This window comes from Zootoca vivipara, chromosome 1, assembly GCF_963506605.1.
Source record: "Zootoca vivipara chromosome 1, rZooViv1.1, whole genome shotgun sequence".
Lineage (NCBI taxonomy): Eukaryota > Metazoa > Chordata > Lepidosauria > Squamata > Lacertidae > Zootoca > Zootoca vivipara.
In genome coordinates this window covers 3212882-3234341 of record NC_083276.1, presented here as the reverse complement: position 1 = coordinate 3234341, position 21460 = coordinate 3212882, and the positions used below count along the sequence as shown (strand labels likewise).

Below are 21460 nucleotides of genomic sequence, written 5' to 3'. Positions count from 1 at the left end.
AGTGTGTTGGTGGGGTTGATCAGGACATGCACCACCCAAGTGTGGCCAGACCTGAATGCTTTGCAGTTCAGTGGCCCCTGCCTGTACATATCAAGCAGGGGCAGAATAAATTGATTGAAGAAGCAGATAGAAAGCTGGTGCACACGGTATTGGTTGGGAGGCTGAGCTAGGAGTCAAGAAGCCCATTCTTCAAATCCCCCCTCTAGCAAGAATTCATGTGTCACTTTAACCAAGGTTAGGGCTAACTAGGGTAAGATGCTTGTTAACAACCCTGGTTAAGGGGGAACCTAGTTAGCCTTATGCGCAATTAACAGTGCAATGCTCACCATGGGGAAGACCAAGGAGGTTAATTTGTGCTCCAAAGAGGGAAAGGCTGGGAGAAGAAGTGTGCTGCTTAACCATGGATTAGCAGGCGGGAGTACTAGGTGTCAGTCTTGCACTGTAGGGGGTTGGACTAGATGACCCTCGGGGTCCCTTCCAACTCTACAATTTTATGATTCTATGTGTCTGCCACTCCTGAAATGTCTTAATGGCTGCTAGTCAGACAGTTCAAGAGTCAAATCCTGCTTGCTTGCTGGATCTGGAGGGCTGCTAGTCGTTAGTGTTAAATCAGAAGATACCTTCTTTTCATGTTACATTTTGGCTAAGCTGCTAGGATTTTTCGAATCATTTCTGGATGGCTAGGCCAGAGACCTAGATTTGTTTTTGTTCCCTCTGGCTGTCAGAGCCAGGAGTTTGCCTGCATTTAAGATACTTAACAGAAAGGCCCGGTGGTTGTCAGGCTCAATATGGAAAAGTTAGAAGAAAGAATTCTTCTCCATTGGGCTCTTTTAAAAAAAACACCATACATATGCAGTTTATATTTTGGTAACCAGGCTGCTGAGAACGGCATAGTATATTTGTATCTGTTCCACTTGTGCAACAGAACCTATACCCCCTACCCTTTGTGTGCCCACTAAATCTGTTCTAGGGGTTCCCCAACTCTCTGGAGCAGATTGGGGGAGGGCGAGAAGGGAGAAAGTCCCCTTGCGCAAGTGGTAATCCTTGCCCTGACAGAGCAACTTAGTAGAATACCATTATTATTATTATTATTATTATTATTATTATTATTATTATTATCTATCCCACCCTTCATCCAAGGATGACAGGGCAGTTTACAATATAAAAACATAAAAATATGTAACAAAAACAATACGCCCCCACAGTTTAAAACGGCCATAGATTGTTTAATCAGCCAAATAAATATTGCTTCCCACCCACCCTCTTTTAGGACTCACACAATTAAATATGTGTGCAGTGGGGCAGGGGGCAGAAAGACAGAAGCCCCCTTGTGGGCTAGTATCATTTGTAGACTTATTTGCAAGGCCAACTTGAAGATACGTGGTGGTTGTTTTAATTTGTTTATTTGGCTAATTGGAACTGAAATCTAGGTGTTTCACACTGGGTATTAGTTGCCCTGCTGCAGTGCACAACAGTGTTTGTGCAATCATATTGGTGAAAAGCTATACAAAGGGGCTACTGCTGGGTGGAGCTGAGGCAGCAGTCGGGTACAATTCTCTGGCGTTTGACTAAGCACCTGTTGCATAATGGCTTTGGGTTCGCTCCAAGCATTTCAGTGCTGTATGCACATGGCAGTGGCATGGTATGTGCAAAGTTGGCAACTCTGCAGCTTTCTGTCCTCTTGAAACATTTTTGTGTGCCACAGTGCAACTATCATCCCTCACAGGGTGGGAAGTCACCACTCCCTCCTCCACATTGGGGTCTTTCCATGACCCCAGCTCACCCCATGAAAGCAAATGTGCTCAGAAAGGAAGAGGAAAGTGAGGGAAAAGAGCAGCCATTGGAAGATGGTAAGAACGAGAAAGATGGAAGCTTAGACGAGAGAAGTGAGCATAGGGAACATTTCTGCTTGGGAATAATCTTGCCTTTTTTATCAGATTGTAGTAGAAATTTACACTTTCCCACTTACCTTCCTGGCAAAATGTGCAATCTTACAGGCATAAGGAAAGGTAAAGGGTAAAGGGACCCCTGACTGTTAGGTCCAGTCACGGACGACTCTGGGGTTGCAGTGCTCATCTATAGGCTGAGGGACCCAGCGTACAGCTTCCGGGTCATGTGGTCAGCATGACTAAGCCGCTTCTGGCGAACCAAAGCAGCACATGGAAACATAGCTGCCAAGTTATCCCTTTTTTACAGGGATTTTCCCTTATGCTGAATAGGCTTCCTCGCGAGAAAAGGGAAAACTTGGCAGCTATGCATGGAAACGCTGTTTACCTTCCCACCAGAGTGGTACCTATTTATCTACTTGCACTGCATGCTTTCAAACTGCTAGGTTGGCAGGAGCTGGGACTGAGCAACGGGAGCTCACCCTGTCGCATAAGATAACCCCACAAATAAGTTTTAGCTCACAAAAAAGGACTAAGCCAACACATGTACCTGTGTCAGTCATGTGTGTGAACCCTTTAAAAGTTTCTTCATCATCAGAGGCAACCAGCTTATTAAAGCCCTGCAACACAGCTACAGCCGAGGGCAGCCTTCCCCAACCAAATGCCGTTGGAACACAACTCCCATTGGCCAACTCTCCTCAGCCTCGGGCTGGTGGAAGTTGCAGCCCAACACATCTGGAAACCCTGGCTTAGAGTGGGTGGGAGAGCTCAGTTCTGTTAATCATCTAATGCTCATTAGCCACCGGGCTTTGCTGCCAAACTTGTTCCTCTTGCACCAGCCATGCCCAGCAGGCAGTTATGTAAGGGACCTGAATTCAAATTGCTGGATTTGGGCATTGGCCCCTGCAGGTCTCAGAAAGATAAAGCCTTTTTCTACTCTGCACAGCTCTTGACGTCAACAAACTACCTGTTGAGGCCTGCAGCTTATTAGGTGGCAACTAGGTCAGGAGCTACCTGATTATTTTGCCAGAGGGCAAAATAAGACTCCCATCAAGGGCTTCTGCACAAAGTCAGTCATGACTTTTGAAAAATTGCAATGCCATAAAAGAGACGGTGTGGTGCGTTAGCTGGGCTTGGATGTGGCAAAGTGGGGTCAACGGAGACCAAGGTGGGACCCTCTCTCACTAGGTAGCGCACCTGCTTTGTAAATGGATATGGGGGTGTCCTAGGCTTAGTTTCTAGCATCTCTGCTAGTGGGGCTGGGAAACATCTCAGCCAAATCCCTCCTAGAGCTGCTATTGGGCAGAGTAAGTTGTGCTGAACTGTTGTTCTGATTCAGCTTCATGTGGTCAGGTCACCGACTCTCCTTGAGCTTCTCAGGAAAAAGGTTCAGCTTCAACCCATACACTTCTCAATGTAGGGCTTAAAGGCTGTTGCTTTGTCATGCTGAAAGTGTAGAATCCCTACTAATCCCACACCTGACACACTTAAGTGGCTCAGTGCCTTACATTGGCCGTCTCCATCCTTGCAACAGCCTTGCATGCTATGTCTCCATCGCTCCTGTTCTGTAGGCAGGGAGCTGCAGGGGTTGGGGGAGAGGGAGACAGAGACTTTGCTCAAGGCTGCAGAATTAGGTCTTGCTAAAGAAAAGAGGAAATCCCAGGACCAGTCGATGCATTTTGGTGTGCTCCCCCTCCCCCAGTTAATTTGTATGGGGTACAATTAGAGATGGAGAAGTCTGTTTCTCAGTTTTCTTTTCTTCAATTCAGTTTTCCACATTGCTGCATTAGTTTGCTATATTTTTAATGAGAATTTCTTAGCATTTTAATTGCACATGTCTCCTAATACACACATTTTTAGATATACCGTAGTTTTGCCTTAATACATGGAATTATGCAAGCAGTTTCTCCAGCACATTTCTGTGTGTTGTTTCCTGCAATAAATGCATTTTCTACATACTTCCTCCTAATGGACACATTTCTGTATAAGCTTTTCACTTCAAGAATGGCATCACTGAATTTGGGGAAGTGCAAGTTTCATTCAAAAGAGAGCCGCATTTCCGTTTGCTTTACTGTTTGGGGAAGTGCAAATTAGATAGGCTCACATTACACTGCAGACCAGATGGCATTCTGCCCCAACTTTCCCTATTCCTAGGTGAGATCCCCTGGGAAGTTCCCCTCTCCTCCTTTCAACCAGCTCCCATTGATTTCAGCATGAGATTCTGCCGAAGATCTCTTCCGTCCAGAAAGCTGGCCAGTAAGTATTTTTACTGGCTCCATGGCTCAGAGGAACTCAGGAAGCTGCTCTATTCTGAGTCAAACCATTTGGCCCATCTAGCTCAGTCTTGTCTGCATGGGCCGGCAGCAGCTCTCCAGTTTCCAGATGGTGGATATTGCCAGCCCTCCCTGGATTGAACCTAGGACCTTCTGCATTCCAAGCGGATGCCCTACCATTGAGCTATGACCCTTCTCCTGTGGCTCAGATCTATCTGCCCTCCACTCCAGAAACCTTAAGCAGTTCTACAGGGATCAAATGGTGTGTTATTTTCCCTTCCCACCCCAACCGTTTTTTTTTCTGGGGTGGATGGGAGACGGAGGGTCTGCGGTTGGGGAAGGCTGGTGTGGAGGGTGAAAAATATCCCATGTGTGTCAGCCCATCGTCTTTGGTAGCTCAGCAGGCTTTGTTGTCCAGGCCTCCAATTTTGAGGTACCCAGGGCTCGGTCCCGCCACTCAACCTCAACCCAAGGCAGGAGCTGGATGTCTTCCTTTCCAAATATGGCTTGTCTCTGTAAACTGAATGTCACCTGAGAAGGGTTGTGCTGCCTGGAGCCAGTTGATATATGCAACTTCTCTCTCTCTCTCCCCTGCTCTGCCTTCCTCTCCTTCCTGGCCTGGTGTGTTGTGCTGTTTTCAGCTGGCCTTGCAAGTGCTGGAATTGTACGTTGGAAAAAGGCAAACCCCAAAGGTTTTGCAGTCTGCATTCTGGTGGAGCACCTCTGTGCACTGTGTTGGGTGCTTTGCGTGTGGAAGGTCCCGGGTTTGATACATGGCACCTTCCAGTTAAAAGGGCCAGGCTGCAGGTGATGAAGACCCTGGGGAGCTGCTGGCAGTCAGAAGGGGCTTCTGCTGGGCTAGGGGGTTTGGTGTGGTGCGAAGGCAGCTTCGTACCTCATAGATTGTGCTAGACTAGTGCAACAAACGGTGGGCCGGAAGACAGCGTTTGGGAAGAAATGTAGGAAATAGCACTGTGTAGGATAGGAATGGTTCGGAGGAGAAAAATCTGCCTTGTCTAGACATGCCCAGCCATCTGGCTGTATCTGCTGGAGATCTGAACTTCTGGAACTGCTAGATGAATTGTTGATGGTCCCCCAAAGCAGAGCCTGTTCTGTTCCTCACCCTCTTCCCACATGGCTGGCTTCATTCTCCTTTGCCAAGTTGAACTAGCTGTGTTCTAGGATTTTGTACTTCCGCTTGGTTTCATTTTTCATTTTTTAAAGTTTTGTCTTTTGTTATTGATTCGTATTTCATGTCAGTTTTAGCAGTTATTCTGTGAGTCACCTGGGGAGCTCCTGGTTGGGCTGAAAGGCAGGACGGAAGTGTTTCTTTCTCTCCCTCTCGCTAACCTTCAGTTGGAATTTGCACCACCCTGAAAGTCTCTTATGGTTTAGATGGGGTTTTTTGTTTGTTTGCTGTCATTAACTCAAGAAGACAAACCTGTTTGGGTAGTGTGCAAATCTTGCAGAAGGTCAAGAATTTGGTTCCTGTTCTTCTGTGCCTTCTTAAACAGAATTCTGGACTGCAGCTCCAGAGCAACGGTGGGGAGAAGTTGGATCTGAATCTGCTGGCAGATCTTGGGGTGGTTTGCAGTAGGTCACCAATGATTTCTACACATTTTTCATAGGTTTCCCCATGTTTCCCATCCACACTGGTGGTGGCGCTTGCAAGAATGTTCCGGTGCTGTGCCCTCTGCTGCCTCCCTTCACTCACTGTCTTCCACTACCATTTCCCATTCTGGGCACCTGCACAGGAATTTCTGTACCTGAGTGTGTGAACATTAAAATAAATCATTATTATGTCTTACACCCAAAGTGCAAAAGATCAGAGGTTACCAGGCTTTTTTTTTAATCAAGCTCTCCAACATGCAACGTAGAGACTCATCCCTTTTGGGTGGGGCTGGAGGTGGGGACAGCATGCATTTCTGTTTGGTGAGGGTTTTTGTTTTGTTTTAACGCCCGTGGATACCAGTTCCTGGGGAGCACAAATGGGGACAGAGCTGCTGTTGTGCCCTGGTCCTGTTCGCGGGTTTGCCCTCTATGGGAAACAGGTCCTGACAGGAAGGGGTGAAGGACGGCTAACCGACACCCGGGGCGGGGCAAACCGCTGGCTGTGCATGCATGGCACCGCTACGTACGACGCATGCGCCGTATGTAGTGATAGCGGTTTGCCGCTGGTGCCGCTTGAGCGCTGTATGGACAGTGGCAGGATCCTCTGCTCGCTGCTGCAGCCGTTAATGGAGGATCCTCCACATGTGGCTGCGGCGGTGCGATGGCTGCTTGTGCTGCCGTGCCCAGGGGCAGTGGGGTGCCTTTTTGTCTCCCTTCCCAGACATGGCACCCGGGGCGCACCCCCCCCCCCTTTGTGATGCCAATGCTGACAGGATTATGCCCTTGGACTAATCCACCAGGGCTCTCCTTAAGGTCATAATTGAATTGCATTTGCCCTCTTCTATTTGAATGACTCCTACAGATACCTTACTATATTTTTATGACTGCTATTTTAAAATTGTTGTTACTTGCTACATATGCTATTTTAGTTTCTTTTTTTTAAAAAAAAAGCTTTTTCGCTTCTTCTGTAAATTAATTTGGTCTGTGACAGGAAAAGCATATATACGTATTTCCAATAAATACATAAATAAATAGAACCTGGGACCACCTGCGTAGTCATACTAGGGCATTGTGCCTAGTAACCATTAGGAGCCTAATCCTCCATGAATCTGCCTAAATCCTCTTTTGAAGCCCTCCTTGCCAGAGTAAATTCCATAGCCATAGATGAGGATGATTTTATTATTTGAATTCCCACCCATCTGACTGGGTACCTTCAGGTGTCTTCTAAAAGTTGTATACCGGTAGTTATTTATCGCCTTGACATCTGTTGGGAAGGTGGGTATGACTACTAAGAAGGCCCTCTGCCTGGTTCCCTATAGCCTCACTTCACACAGTGAGGGAACTTCCAGAAGGCCCTCGGAGCTGGACCTCAGTGTCCGGGCTGAACGATGGGGGTGGAGACGCTCCTTCGGGTATACTAGGCCGAGGCCATTTAAGGACCGTGCTCTGCCTCCACGGTTGGAGGCAGCAATCCTTCTGAATCCAAGTTGCTGGAGACAACAGGAGGGGAGAAAGTTCTCTTGTACAGTCATACCTCGGTTTAAGTACGCTTCGGTTTGAGTACTTTCAGTTTAAGTACTTCACGGACCTGTCTGGAACGGATTAATCCACTTTCCATTACTTTCAATGGGAAAGTTCGCTTCAGGTTAAGTACGCTTCAGTTTAAGTACTCCACGGACCGTCTGGAATGGATCAATCCACTTTCCATTACTTTCAATGGGAAAGTTCGCTTCAGGTTAAGTACGCTTCAGTTTAAGTACTCCACGGACCGTCTGGAATGGATCAATCCACTTTCCATTACTTTCAATGGGAAAGTTCGCTTCAGGTTAAGTACAGACTTCCGGAACCAATTGTGTACTTAAACCGAGGTACCACTGTACTGAAATCCTGCTTGCAGGTTTCCCATTGAGGCATCTGGTCAGCCACTGTGAGAACAGGATGCTGGACCAGGTGGGCCATTGGCCTGATCCAGCAGGCTTTTCTTACGTTCATGCATTTAACTATAGTTTAACCCTGTATGAAACCCACAAGCAGGACCTGAGTGCGCATCAGCCCCCACCATAATCTTGAAATATATATTTGTGGTTTGGGGGAAGAGAAGCAAAATAATTGTCTGGTTTTTTTTCTGTTCGCCTTTTTTTCTGTTCCCCTTCCCACGTGTGTGTGTGTTGTTGCTGTTCCTGCTGTTGTTGTTTCTTCCCTTGAAAAGGAGCAGGGGTGCCAGTTCCAAGAGAGAGATCCCTTTAACGGTTGTAAAGTCTGTAAAGTCTCTGTTTTGGCTGTGTTTTCTGAAAAGCCCAAACGCCCTCCACGATGACAATAATGGAGCCTGTCACGGCTCTGCCTCTCCGAGCTCCAGCTGGGGTGGTTGGGGCACAGAATCCACAATGGCCTCTGGAAGAGCTTTAAAAATGAAAAGAACTACAGCTCCAAAGGCTGCTGGGGCTCCCCTTTCTTCCCCTGGCAGCCGGCGCTGGATTCATATTTGCTTAACTTGTGGGCACCAAACGCCCAGATGAGTAAGGGAATACCAGTGGGTGGTGAATGATTGCATCTTGGAAATAGTTCCAGGGGTGGTCAGCACCAAGCTGTTTACTCTGTGCCTTCGCACTGGGCCTTGTAGCTCGGTGGCTGTGCAGGGCAGGGGGAGGGAGCGGAAGGCGCCACAGGCCAGATTTTGGCCAGGGCTGGGAGTGGGCACTACTCTGGAGGGGTGTGTGCCAGCAGTAGGGAGCCTCCAGCCTGCCAAACTGTTTTGGGCAAGCCTTGGGAGATCCTCGTTGAGATGTTTCAACACAGGAGGGTCTTTGCAGAGCTAGAGTCAGTGTTAGAAACTAGCTAGGCGCCAGGCAAGTTTTGCGGTTGGCACAGGCCCTGTTGTGACCACGTGGAGAGCTCTGGAAGCCAGGTTGGCGCCTAAGGAAAGCAAAATTTCACTTAGAGAAGGATCTGAACTATTTCATTTGAAGCTTGGATTTGTTTTATTCTGGAGTGTTGTTGTTTTAATGTGTTGTAAACTGCTTTGAGATTTGTTCTTTAAAATATAAAGCGTTACAGAAATGAAATGAAAAACAACAACAAAAAATCTCCAAGGTTTAAGGTGCTGTTTGGAAGTTAGATTATATATTTGAGTTTCTAATACTGGTTAGAGCAGGTTTCCTTTTTTAAGCATGCATTTTATTGATTCTCAGTGTACAGGAAAGAAAAAAATAAACAGTACAAAAATCAGAGTGCAGATTATCTTTCACAAAACGAAGTTACAGTGCCACACAGAGTTACATCTTATCTAGGAATCAGATCTCTCCGTAATAGTACATGTGTCACAGGCAGTTCAGTTAAGGTGGCAAACTTATTAACATAAGCGAGAAACATAAACCAAGTCCTCTCAAAAGCTTGCCTTCTTAACCTGACCTCTAACCACCCTGCTATGCTGAGCTAACCTCTCCGGTAACACCGTTTCCCAGACTCTGGTGAAACAGTTTTGTATCGTAAGCCCTAATTGAGCTGCAAATTCCACCCTAGCAGCCACCAATAAAAATGTTGCCGGATCCTTAAAATAACCTCCAGAATGATTTCATTTCTTATTGCGAGGAGAGCCAGTAAGTCCCAAGTTGGTCTCTGGGGACTTAAGGAATGCAGAAAGTGGGCTTATATTGAGTAAGGTCATATGGTCCATCTAGCTTGGTATTGCCCACACTGACTGGCAGTGGCTCTCCGGGATTTCAGACAGGGACCTCTCCCAGCCTTACCTGGAGATACTGGGAATGGAACCTGGCACCTTCTGTCCACAAAAGCAGGTGCTCCACCAGAAGGGGGGGGGGGTAAAATGAGGATGTAGGGCAGGCACAGGGAACCTGTGTGTGGCCCTCCAGACTTTGGAAATGTGCTTGGTCTTGGCATGGCAGCAGCGCCCCCTTCTCCCTTGGCTGTGTGCTGTTGAGTGGCTTGACCCAAGCGCCCCCTTGGTAGCTAGAGGGCACGAGGCTTCTGCTCACTGCCCAGCCGACTTGACGCTTGCTTGGAGTCTGCGTTCCGAAAGCAGCCTTGCGTCTCAATCTTTAAGTAAGCAAAGGTGGGACGAAAGAGTGGCAAGTTCATAGTCCTCTTGGTTTTGTGAAGATGTGTGAGCTACAGAGGAAACAAGGCCACCCATAACTTTGCTTCTCCTCTAAGGAAAAAACAAATTCTGAACACAGAATTGGTATTTACAGCCACAGCAGGTGCTGTAACTCTCCAGCGGTTTGACTTTACCCCCGAAGTCACACTCTTCCATATTGTCTCCTGAGACAGACAGGTGGCAACCATCAGAAAAAATGCAAACCAATTTATTATGTATTCTATCCTGAAAATGGAGGGCACAGAAACAGGCAGGGGGGCAGAGGGTCTCTAGAAGCAGAGAATTGTAGTCATAGGGGGCTGAAGGAAGGTGATGGGAGGAGGGGCAAAGAGAGGTGCAAGCCAGCAGAAGAATTAAGCAAAATGGGCAGCTGTGTAAATGTGCCTCATTTATTCAGAAGACTGAAGCTGGGTTTGCATCTACAGTCATACCTTGGTTCTCGAACGCCTTGGTACTCGAACATTTTGGCTCCCAAATGCCGAAAACCCGGAAGTAAGTGTTCCAGTTTTTTAACATTCTTTGGAACCCGAACGTCCAACGCAGCTTCCGATTGAATGCAGGAAGCTCCTGCAACCAATTGGAAGCCTCGCCTTGATTTTTGAATGTTTTCGGAAGTCGAACAGACTTGCGGAACGGGTTACATTCAAGAACCAAGGTACGACTGTATATAATTTAAATCAGAAGGGAGGAAATGGAATCCAGCTGCAAGCTAAGCTGGAGATGCTGCAATGCTCCTGGGCAGGACTGCACAACTTCTGATTGGCCAAGGCCAGCAGACACACACTATGGTCTAGCAGGGGCTCGCCAAACTATTTGGGCTGGTGGATCCAGGTTGTATAGGTTGCCTGGCAAAAAGGAATGGGGTGTCTTGTGCTGATAGCCAGTGTGGTATAGTGTCAGGCTAGGACTTGGGAGACCAGGGTTCAAATCCCCACTCAACCATGAAGCTCACTGGGTGACCTTGGACCAGTCACTGCCCCTTGGCCTAACCCCCTTCACAGGATTGTTTGTGGGGATTAAATGAGGAGGCGGAGAACCATGTATGCCACTCCGAGCTCTTGGGAGAAAAAGGAGAGATATAGGTGTAAATAGGAGGAGGAGGAGGAGGAGGAGGAGGAGGAGTAACAATAATAACAATAACAATAATACGGCATGTGCACTGTCTTTCTAATGCTTGAAAGGACCATGGCTCCATCTATCCTGGACCCACTACAGTATATTCTGCAAACAGTAATGGATGCTAAAGGCAGGCAAGTCAGTGGACAAATTGAGGGAGAATGTTTTAGTATCAGTGGTGAGGTGAGCAATCCAAAAAGGGGCAGGTAGAGAGCTCACACCCGGAGGACAGAATATACGGCTGGAGGGGGAGATTGTTGATCCTCACCATCTGATTTCAATGCCCCCCCATTTTCCTACAAATGGGGGATCTGCTCTGTTTTATGGTCCCTGGGATCCCAGGATTGTCCCCTAAATCTGCCATCCCAAGCTTGTAGCTTTGCTGTTATCTGTAGCTGTAGAGCAGGCTCCTTGCGATCCCTTTATTTAATTTTATTCTTCCTTTTTTTGGTAATGTTTTTTGTGTTTGTTTTTTTCACTCTTATCACTTTCAAAGGACTGAATGTACCCGGGTTTGGCACAGATATCATGTGCTTCCTGCAGGCAAGGAAGGAAGCAGCTGTCTTCCTGGATTTAGGGTCATCCTTGTCGTCCTTTCACCCTGTTGAGCAGTCAGGGAGGCAGTGTGGGATGCAGATGGGGTGGGTGGGGGTGTGACCCAGAAGGCCAGGCTCGGATGTGGAGAGGGGCAGAAGGAAGACAAGAGCAGGAAGGTGCAAGCAGCAGGGGGAGTAGGGAAATAAGACTCTTCTGCATCATAAGACTCTGAGAGCACATTTGCAAAGCTAAGCAGAGCCCAGTGTGGTTTCAAATTGGATGGGAGACCATATGATGAGATTCCTGCATTGCAGGGGGTTGGACTAGATGACGCTCGGGATCCCTTCCAACTCTACAATTCTGTGATTCTATGAAAATATCAGCAAACTTACTAAAAACAGAAAAATCAGAGCAGCAGGTTAAAAAATGCACACCAACGAGCTAATAAGCCGGCAGAGAGCTGGATTGGCTCTAAAGACCATCCAAGAGAGATGAGCAGCAGGAAGGTCAAAAGTCAGAATCTTGCTGGAAGGGAAACGTTTTCTAAGTGATGGTGCAAGACCCATAAATAAAGAGATGTTGTGACCTCATGGGGCAGGGAGTTCCATAGGTTGGATATCACTACGAATCACTGCTTCACTTGCCTTTTCTATAGTGGCCTTGCTTTTTATATGGGTAGCCCCATTTCTGTACCGTATGGAGGGAGGTCTATAACAGTGAGAGCATAATGTGGTTGTGCATATGTAGCCACTGTTCTGAGTACAGTACAACCACATCTTACGCACCGATTTGGTTCCAAAGGCTCCACACTTAAATGAAAATCCGTACTCTAACCACCTCCATGTGAGCATCCCAGGCACTGGCTCTGGAAGATTAGGGATGTTCACGGGGACTTGGACAACTTCATGAGATCTCACAAGAGCATCCCACCACCAGTGCGCCAACAGGGCCTTGCCCCCACAAGCAAGAAGGAGAGCTTAAAAGCTCTTTCTGTGCCAGGAAAACCCGGAGCAAAAAGAACTTTTAAACTCTCTGCCTTGCTTGCATTTAACTTGTGAAATTTTAACCAGCCGGCCTTTAACTGCACGTGGTTGAAATCACACGTTAACTGAACCTAAGATGCACTTGTGCTATAGTTGTGGCTTGACTGCCAAAGATTTAAGTGATGAGGGGGCCTGTGTGTGTCCTGCAAGGTTTTCCTGCTACCTGGCTGCTCTTCCCCGCCTGCTTCATCTTTCTAGGTGGCAATTTCCACAAATGATGCACATTCTGACACACAAGCCTCTTGGTTTAACACACTGATGTACATTCCTTTGCACTCTGCATAAATCTGCTGTTATTCTGTTTTTTCCTAGGCCAGAAATGTGCACACCGGAGAGTTGGCTGCAGTAAAAATTATCAAGTTAGAACCAGGTGAGCTCTTCCCTTCTTTTCTTTTCTCTCTCTCTCTCTCTTTTCTTATTAAAAAACATATTTGTGATGGATTTGTTTCCTTAACAGCCTGCCTATCACACTCGTAGTCCATAGTGCCCTGGGTAGCTTTCCCTTTACCACCCCAGTTTATCCCCACAACAGCCCTGTGAAGTAGGCTAGGACGGCAGGGATTTGAACCTGCTTCTCCCTCATCCATCTCCACCATTCCACATACTGTGTCACAGGATGAGGCTGGTTGGACTGAGGGGTTTTGTCTTGACCGCTGGCTCAGTAGGAAGCTGAACCCAGTAACATGCTCAGATAACACCATACATCGATCAGTTCGTTTGCTCTACCATCCTGGCTCTTTGTGGCTGTCAGATTGGCTGAGTTCTCTCTGCCTGCCTCTCTTGTCGCACTGCATGACTCTGTAGCTGCAACCCATTCTATTCCTATGAAAAGAGGTACGAAAGATCAGGTGCTCAGAGAGGTCTTTCAGCTTTTAATTCATAGCACAGTCAACAACTTCTGCTTGTTTGGTGTTTATTCTTTGCTAGGTAACAGTTGCAGCTTCATTTGAGCAGGGTCTCTCGTTAGGAAGAGCTTTATACCAGCAGTAATCATGGTTAAAAACTAAAAACAAAACCCAAAGCCATGTGAGCCAAAGGCCATTGGTGCATCTTGCAGAAGTGAATTCCATAAGTTTATTATTCATTGTGCAACAAGCAGTATTAAGAAATAAAAATTCCCCAATAAGAGTAATCATGTCTGCAGGAAAAGGACAACGTGGAGCCTCAGAGAGTTCATGCATCTGATGAAGCAAGTTCTTTCCACAGTAAACAGTTTATATACTGTGGCGAGGATCTCCTTCAGCTAATGCAAACAGTGCTGCGTTAGATGCACCCTTTGTCTGCAAAGCAACTCCTTAGTTCTTTCTTTCTCATTGAAAGGATTTCCTCCTCCACCCTTTCAGTCAAAAGGGGTCCTAGAACGACTTGTGGCCAGCTGTAGCTTCATTGATCTAGGTCGGAGGTGGACCCCCAAGAATCGCCTCCATTGCAGATCTCAGTTTGCAGGCAGGCTGCAAATATCTTGCATTCCAAACTGTTTATGGATTTGAAGCTTAAAACCAGCACTTCGAATTGGGCTCAGAGATGTGTTGACAGCCACTGAAGCTGGTGCGATAGTATTGCCGAGAAGGACTGCCTCGGTAACAAATGAAACGAGAATGCCCCTTAGGCCAGGTGTGGGGAACCTTTGGCCCTTCAGATGGTGCTGAACTACAACTCCCATCAGCCTCAGCAACCTCCTATTGGGGCCAATAGGAAATGTAGTCTCAGACCACTGGTTGGGCCCCACGACCAGGTCACAGCCTGTTCTAAGGTGAATTGTACTAGCCAGCAGGCAAAGATATGGTAAAGAAAATGAAGAAATGGGTCCCAAAATGCATGATTGGGTTAAAGATGGGCCCTGAGTCTGAAAAAAAATTGAAGGCTAGTGCCTTAGGCAACGCCCCTGTAAAGGGAAGACCACAAGTCTGTTTGGGCATTAGAATCATAGAATCATAGAATCGTAGAGTTGGAAGAGACCACAAGGGCCATCCAGTCCAACCCCCTGCCAAGCAGGAAACACCATCAAAGCATTCTTGACACTTAACATTAAGTGTTAAGCAAATAATAAATAGTGTTGGACTTGTCAGTCTTCTGGGCAACTTGCCTTCCATGAATGGCCTTCTCCTTTTGACAAGATGCCCCCAGGGTTCACCTGGACGCCATTTGGGAAAGTCTGCTGTCTTGTGGCTCCGCCCTCTAAGCCGTTGTGAGTGGGGCACAGTCACCAGGTGCTGGGACGGTTCCCCAGGCAACCAGTGCAAGCCAGTTGCCACACACAGGGAGAAAGGAGAGGAGCTTCTGTTGGGTTTGTGGAGCTTCAGCAGTGCCGTCCTGCTCTCTGAGCTGCGGTAGAGCAGAGAAGGATCTGGGGAAGGCAGGGGACCCACCCTATTCCTGCGGCTATCATTTCTTTTCACTGTTTTTAGTACTGAACTTTAAATTGTTGTAGCCTGGGGCTGCTGGTGAAGGATGGGTAATGAATTTCATTATCACCATAATCCTCACCATCCCAGTTTGCCCTGAGCCCACCAACCTTCCTGCCCCCCTTCCCAAATATAATGTTCAGGAGAAACATCTCCTCCACGCCACCCATTGAATTTCTTTCCTCCGTCTTAGACATTCCCAAGGTCCTCGCCAGAAGCCGGAATGTTTTGTGAAGTTTCCGTGATTATGGGACAAAATAAAAGCGAGGCCTGTAAGAGAGGCACGCTCTCTTGTCTGCCTCCTTGCAATCTTTCTGCCTGCTGCTGCTAAGCTGACTTTTCTGTCTGGTATTTGAGGTTTTGCGTTCAGCTTTTGAGCCACCACTGCTATTTACAAGTTTCCAGGCCTGACTTGGAGCCAGAGGTTGCTGCTCTCTTGGTGCCGGGGCTGAGCTGAAGGGCCTGTTTCTCTGCTGCAGGGTTCAGCTGTGGTGACTGTGTGAGAAATAGAAGCCCTTGCAGCCAGACAGCCTTATTTTTCTGCACAAGCCAGCGACTGCTGCTGCTTTGCTCACTCTCTTGCATGTGGGATTCAGAACTTCCGTTTTTGGGGTTTGTGGCTTCCAAGCAGACCCAAAGACTTCGTATTTAAATAAAGAAATGTGCAGCGTTTTGCTGACATGGATGGATGCTCCTTCAGCTTATTATTTGCACAGCGCCATCAATGTTCAGGTGTTCCTTGCAGAGTCTCATAGGGACATATAAATGAGTATCTGCCCCCAAGGAGCTTGCAAGATGAAATAGACAATGAGAAGGTGAGGGGAACAAAGAGGCACACTGCTCTCGAAGGAACTTTGTTCACTGTAAAATCTCCATCGGGTGGGAAATGGAGGAAATGTTTCTGAAACTCGGAGGCATTGCAAAGCCTTACATAGCATGCAGCCGTGAACATTTTGGGGAACGATTGCCCAGGTTCACACATTGATCCAGGTCCTCTGAAACGAACCATGTAGCATTGGGGCAGAGAGACTGAGCTATGAAATGGGAAGACTCTGGTTCGAATCTTGGCAGATAATATGTGGAAAGCAAACCCCACCACCACCACCACCTTGAGTCTTGCATCTCCAGCGTAGGGATACTAATATTGTCCTTGCTTACTGGGTGGTTGCAAGTATTGCAAGCGCTGTTCTGTCTGTGGAATGCTCTGCGTACTCTGAAGGTTGCCTTCTGTGGAGTCAGACCACTGGGGAGCCACCGGCGTTGCTGAACTGCAGCTCCCAGAAGCCATAATAGAGGGACAAAGGTTCGCCACCCCTGCTTCAGCCCCACATTGTCTGATGGGGGTTGTAGTTCAAAGCATTTGGAGGGTGCCAAGTTGGTGAAGGCCGCTCTGAGGCCTCGGGCAGAGAGAGATTTTCCACATCACCCTGCCTACTACCTGGGTGCCTATCTTAAAAGCAGGTGCTAAGGGCTGTATTTGGGGGTTTATGCCTACAAAGGAGGAGCATGTCACTTAATGGCGTCCCCTTTACTAAGAATGCAACTAATGCTTCCATTATTACTTTGTAAGAATGCAAATATGTCAGTTCTATAGTTCCTGTTTGGGCTATGTGGCTAACACATTTGGCTGTGCTCTGAATCCTTTTTACATGTGTCCTGAATTATCTAGGTGTTGGCTTGTGCTCAGTTCATAAAGAGCTAGCCAGAAAAGCAGCCTTCTCCACCCCCAGTTAAGCTGTGGATGTTGAATTTGAATGTTACCAGCTGTTAACGCTGATTCTGAAATCAGACTAATGGGAATCTTTGCACTGTGCCATGTAACTGGAGTAATGTGCGTTCAATGTGCATATGCCCAGCCTGTCCTGAGAACCTTCACTTTTATTTATTTATTTCAAACAACAACAACCCAGAAGGAATCGTAAAAATAGGAAAGCTGTGTGTCACTAGCTTTTTGGCATGAAGCTAGCCCTCAACATTTTTAAAAAAACCACTACACTCTTGGATTATCTGGAAGCAGAACCAAAAACACGAAGGCATGAGGCTAGCCCTCAGCCCTTCAAAAACCACGGAAGAAGAGAGGCCAAAAAATTTAGAAACATAGAGGCAAGAAATGCAAAGCTCCAGCTCATTCCCATTTTTCAGGGTTTGGCTGAGCTTGTTGTATTTGAGGGCAATAGGCTTTTGAATGGGGCCATTGTGCACAGGAAAGCCGTTTGTGTGTGTTCTGGCGGGGGGCTCCTCATCTGCTTTCCTAAAAATGACATACAGATGTTGTTTATGTTCAAAACCTACAGATCAGTGGTGGCCCTCGCTGAGCCCCTCTCCTGATCAAGGACGAGGATGTCAGAAGGTCGTGATCTGCGTGACTTTTGACTTGTTTGGGGGCTTTCCCCATATCGTCCTCGTCTGCCTGGGTAGGGTGTGGGGAAGCTGAAGGCCACAGCAAGACTGCGGTCAGGACCCAGTCAGTCAAGATACTGGATGCTGTGCCCTGGCAGGGGATCAAAAGCTGTTTTCAATTCCCCCTCTCCATACTTGTTGACGGTTGCTCTTGTCTTGGTATCTTGCTTTGGACTGCGTTTATAATGGGTGAGAAGCTGGAGACCAGCTTCCTGTTGTTTGCTGGATTGGTGCTGCTGAGTAAAGCCAAGTGGGTAGAAGGGTCCAATTCTTGGGGGCAGAGGAATTGTGGGATGGACATGAGTGAGAAGAATGCTATTATTATTATTATTATTATTATTATTATTATTATTATTATTATTATTATTTTGTATCACACCCATCTGACTGAGTTGCCCCAGCCTCTCTGGGTGGCTTTCAGCAGAATATACAAAAACAAAACTGTACAGGGCTGCTTTCAGATGGGAGGGCGTTTCATGGGAAGGGTGCCACCACTGAGAAGTCCCTCTGCCTGGTTCCCTGTAACCCCAATTCTCACAGGGAGGGAACCGCCAGAAGGCCCTCGGAGCTGGACCTCAGTGTCTGGGCCGAACGATGGGGGTGGAGACACTCCTTCAGGTATACTGGGCTGAGGCCATTTAGGGCTTTAAAGAACAGCACCAGCACTTCGTTTTTGTTTTTTTGCTGAATAATATTTGTTTATTTTCCACTCAAATAACAATATTATATACATTCTCCGTGTAACAAATAAGAATAAGAAATAAAAAAGAAACAAATCCCAATATCTGGGAGCTTAACATATAAAAATTAAGCTCATAATAATAATTATTCATCACAAAACGTTTATACACAATTAACTAAAAAGTGAGAAAAGAAAAAAAAAGAAAGAAAGAGAAAAAAGGAAGAAAAAAAAGGGGGGAACCCCGGAAAAGAGAAAAAAAAAAGGAAAAGAAAAAAAAGGAAAAAGAGAACAACTCTGGACTTCCTGTTACCGCCAGCAGCTTAGTTTTTGTTCGTCCATTATCGAATGTATATACAATCAATACTGTTTCTACTTTCAATATGTTTTCACATTCTATTTCTTTAAGTTTCCACAAATCTAATAAATCAACCTATATCCTTGCCCGTTCACTCAAACGCTATCATGGTAATTTTATCTTCAGTGTATTTCCTAACATATTTCTTGTATCTATCCCATCTTTTAACAAATTCTTCCTTGACTTTCCCTCTCAAACTATTTGTTAGCTGTGCCATTTCGGCCATTTCCTGCAATTTTTTTTTTGCCAGTCTATGATTTTTGGGGCCTCTCTTTCTTTCCAGTTTTTGGCAATAACCAAACGAGCCGCTGCTAGAGCATATAATAAGATTTCTTTTGATTGTGATGGTATATCTTTTTGAAATGTTATACTTAATAGGAAAATCTCTGGTCTTTTTGGGATGTTTTTCCCCAGAATTTTTTGTATCTCATCATGGATTTTATTCCAAAATTTCTTAATGATTTCACAAGTCCACCACATATGAAATAAGTTTCCATCGTTACCACCACACCTCCAGCAAACGTTTGCTATATTTTTATACCAGCACCAGCACTTTGAATTGTGCTTGGAAACATCCAGGGAGCCAATGAAGATCCTTTAGGACTGGTGTTATATGGTTCTGGCAATCCCAGTCTAGCTGCCACATTCTGGATTAGTTGTCGTTTCCAAGTCACCTTCAAAGGTTGCGCCACATAGTGTGCATTGCAGTACCCCTAGTGGGAGATGAGCAGGGCGTATACCACCCTGGCAAGACAGGGCACAGGCAGGTAGTGTCTCAGATTGAAGTGGTTATGTCGGTGTGAGAGGCCCCTCCTCTTGGTGGGTGCCAGAGCCCTGTTGAAGGTGGAGAGCCAGAGGTCTCATGTTGCGCTGAGCTGGAGCATGGGTAAAGCACATCCAAGCGCTTCAAGGCTTGGCAGATTGCAAGGGACCTTCTTCTGAGTTCTTCGTCTCTCCCTGAGGATGTGCATGCCTTTTCTGCCGGCCAATTTGAAGCTTGGAACGGCTCCTTGCATAACTGGGCTATTCCCTTGTAAAGCAGCAGGCAGAGCTGTCGCCCTCAGGCGTCCTAAGAGGCTCCCAGCCCATCTTGCGGGGCCTGAGCACATTCTTTCCAGAGTCCCTGTGGCGCTTGAGCCCCCAAGGCTGCCAGCCCAGCCCTCTGAGGATCAGTTTTGTCTTCAGCCAGAGAAAGTAATAAAACGTGGAAAACCAGTAGAGTGGAATTCGTTTAAGGGGGAGAAGTAGTGGTGGAGGGGGAGATTTTTTAAGCATCCGTCGAGCAGTTGTAGCATTCTGTATTGTTTTGTTTTGTTAATAATTGCAAACATGTTTTGGGATGTATTTGTCAGGCTTGAGTCTTTTGTCTCTTTGTTTGCCTGAGCAAACTGCTTTTCATCCACCTTGACCAACCCCCACCCTGCGGCCAGTTGCTGAGTAGTCCTTGAGCTAGGATGACAAATGCTGGGTTCAGAGCACAGTTGGCACATGAAAGGAACTCTGGTCACTCCTGTGCCTCAGATAACTTTCGCTGTCCCATTGACAGAGAGCAAGAAAATGCACACACACACATTTCCCTTTTCCAAGGGATTTATTTGGGTAAAAGTTCGATCCTTGGGGAATTCATCCTTGAAAAGCATAGAGAGCTGAAAGAGGAAGTGGGAAAGAGCGACTCTTTTCCAACTTCCTATGTCAGTTCTGTGTACAATTCAAGGGAGAAAAAGCACCGTATGATGAAGAGGCCAGTGACTAGGAAGAGAGCTCAACTCCCAGCCAGCCGTTCTCCCGTGATAACACAGAACCATAGAATCATGAAATTGTAGAGTTGGAAGGGACCCTAAGGGTCATCTAGTCCAACCCCCTGCAATGTAGGAAGCTCAACACATGGTCACCCATCCTTGTGTAAACCATACCAGACCCTGCTTGCTTTTGCAAATGTGCTGGCAGTTTTATTGCTGCCCCACTAGGATGAACACATTAACTGCAGGCGTAAGAGAGCTTGCACACTACCAGTGTTTTATAAATTGTGATGTTTAGGGTTATATTTTTTTCTGATTCAAATAGCCAATTCAAATTAGTTTAATTGGTTGATAGTTCCACTGCTTGTGGAATCTGAATCAGAATCCATGGATTCTGCTGCAAATCAGCCTTCTGGATCTGCACCTTTTGGGTCGCAGTGTGAATTCGGAACATAATTGTCCTTCAGATTTTGTACCTCCCCAAATTACGCAGCAGAGCCTTTGGCTTAAAAAAAATAACCGAAATGCATATTATAGGATTAAAAAAAAAAGACATATGGGTACATTGAGGTCAGATACATAGCTAATTATGCATTTTTGACAAAATATGGATTCTCATGAGGATTTAACCAAAGAAATGGTAGATGAATGCAGAGTGGGATTATTATTATTATTATTATTATTATTATTATTATTATTATTGGCATTTATTTATGAAGGAATACATGCAAAAGTGACACAGAGTGGAAATAGACTGATCCATCCTGCCTAGAAAGATGCCTCCCGTTATTTAATTCAGTAGATTAAAACAATTAAAAGCATTCAGTTTTTAATAGAAGCTCTTATGAGACCTGCAAGTGTCAAGCGCCATCATGGAAGGAGTATTCCCCCGTTGTCTCTTCTTTGATGTTAGCTGCTCCTACACACCTTGCAGGACATCATCTAAACCAGCCCTCCCATTTATTTTGGACTGCAACTCCCATCAGCCCCAGCCAGCACATATGCCTTTCCCACCTTTGGCCTTGTTGGGTTTATTTCCCCCTCCTATGTTAATATGTGCAGATTTAATTAAGATTCCTACAGTCGTTCGGGCAGGCTTCCTTTAACCAGGCAACAGCCCTGGTTAAAGTGAATAACAAATCTGTTTTGTGGTTTTCCCCAGGGGACGACTTTTCGTTGATACAGCAAGAGATCTACATGGTTAAGGAATGCAAGCATCCTAACATCGTCGCTTACTTTGGGAGCTATCTCAGGTAAGGCCTTCTGCATTCTGCTCTGTAGAAACAATTTGCTGTG

At 46.4% G+C, this 21460-nt stretch overlaps 1 protein-coding gene across 3 annotated transcripts in view; it reads left to right on the top strand.

Annotated features, from left to right (window-relative positions):
• The window catches only part of MAP4K5 (mitogen-activated protein kinase kinase kinase kinase 5), a 110688-nt gene that overhangs the window by 47842 nt on the left and 41386 nt on the right, over positions 1-21460 (top strand). For all 3 annotated transcript variants that reach the window (XM_060270433.1, XM_060270470.1, XM_035098217.2), the window contains exons 3-4: positions 12896-12953; positions 21327-21417. In XM_060270433.1, the coding sequence (XP_060126416.1) occupies positions 12896-12953; positions 21327-21417 (149 nt within the window). The remainder of the gene's footprint in view (positions 1-12895; positions 12954-21326; positions 21418-21460) is intronic.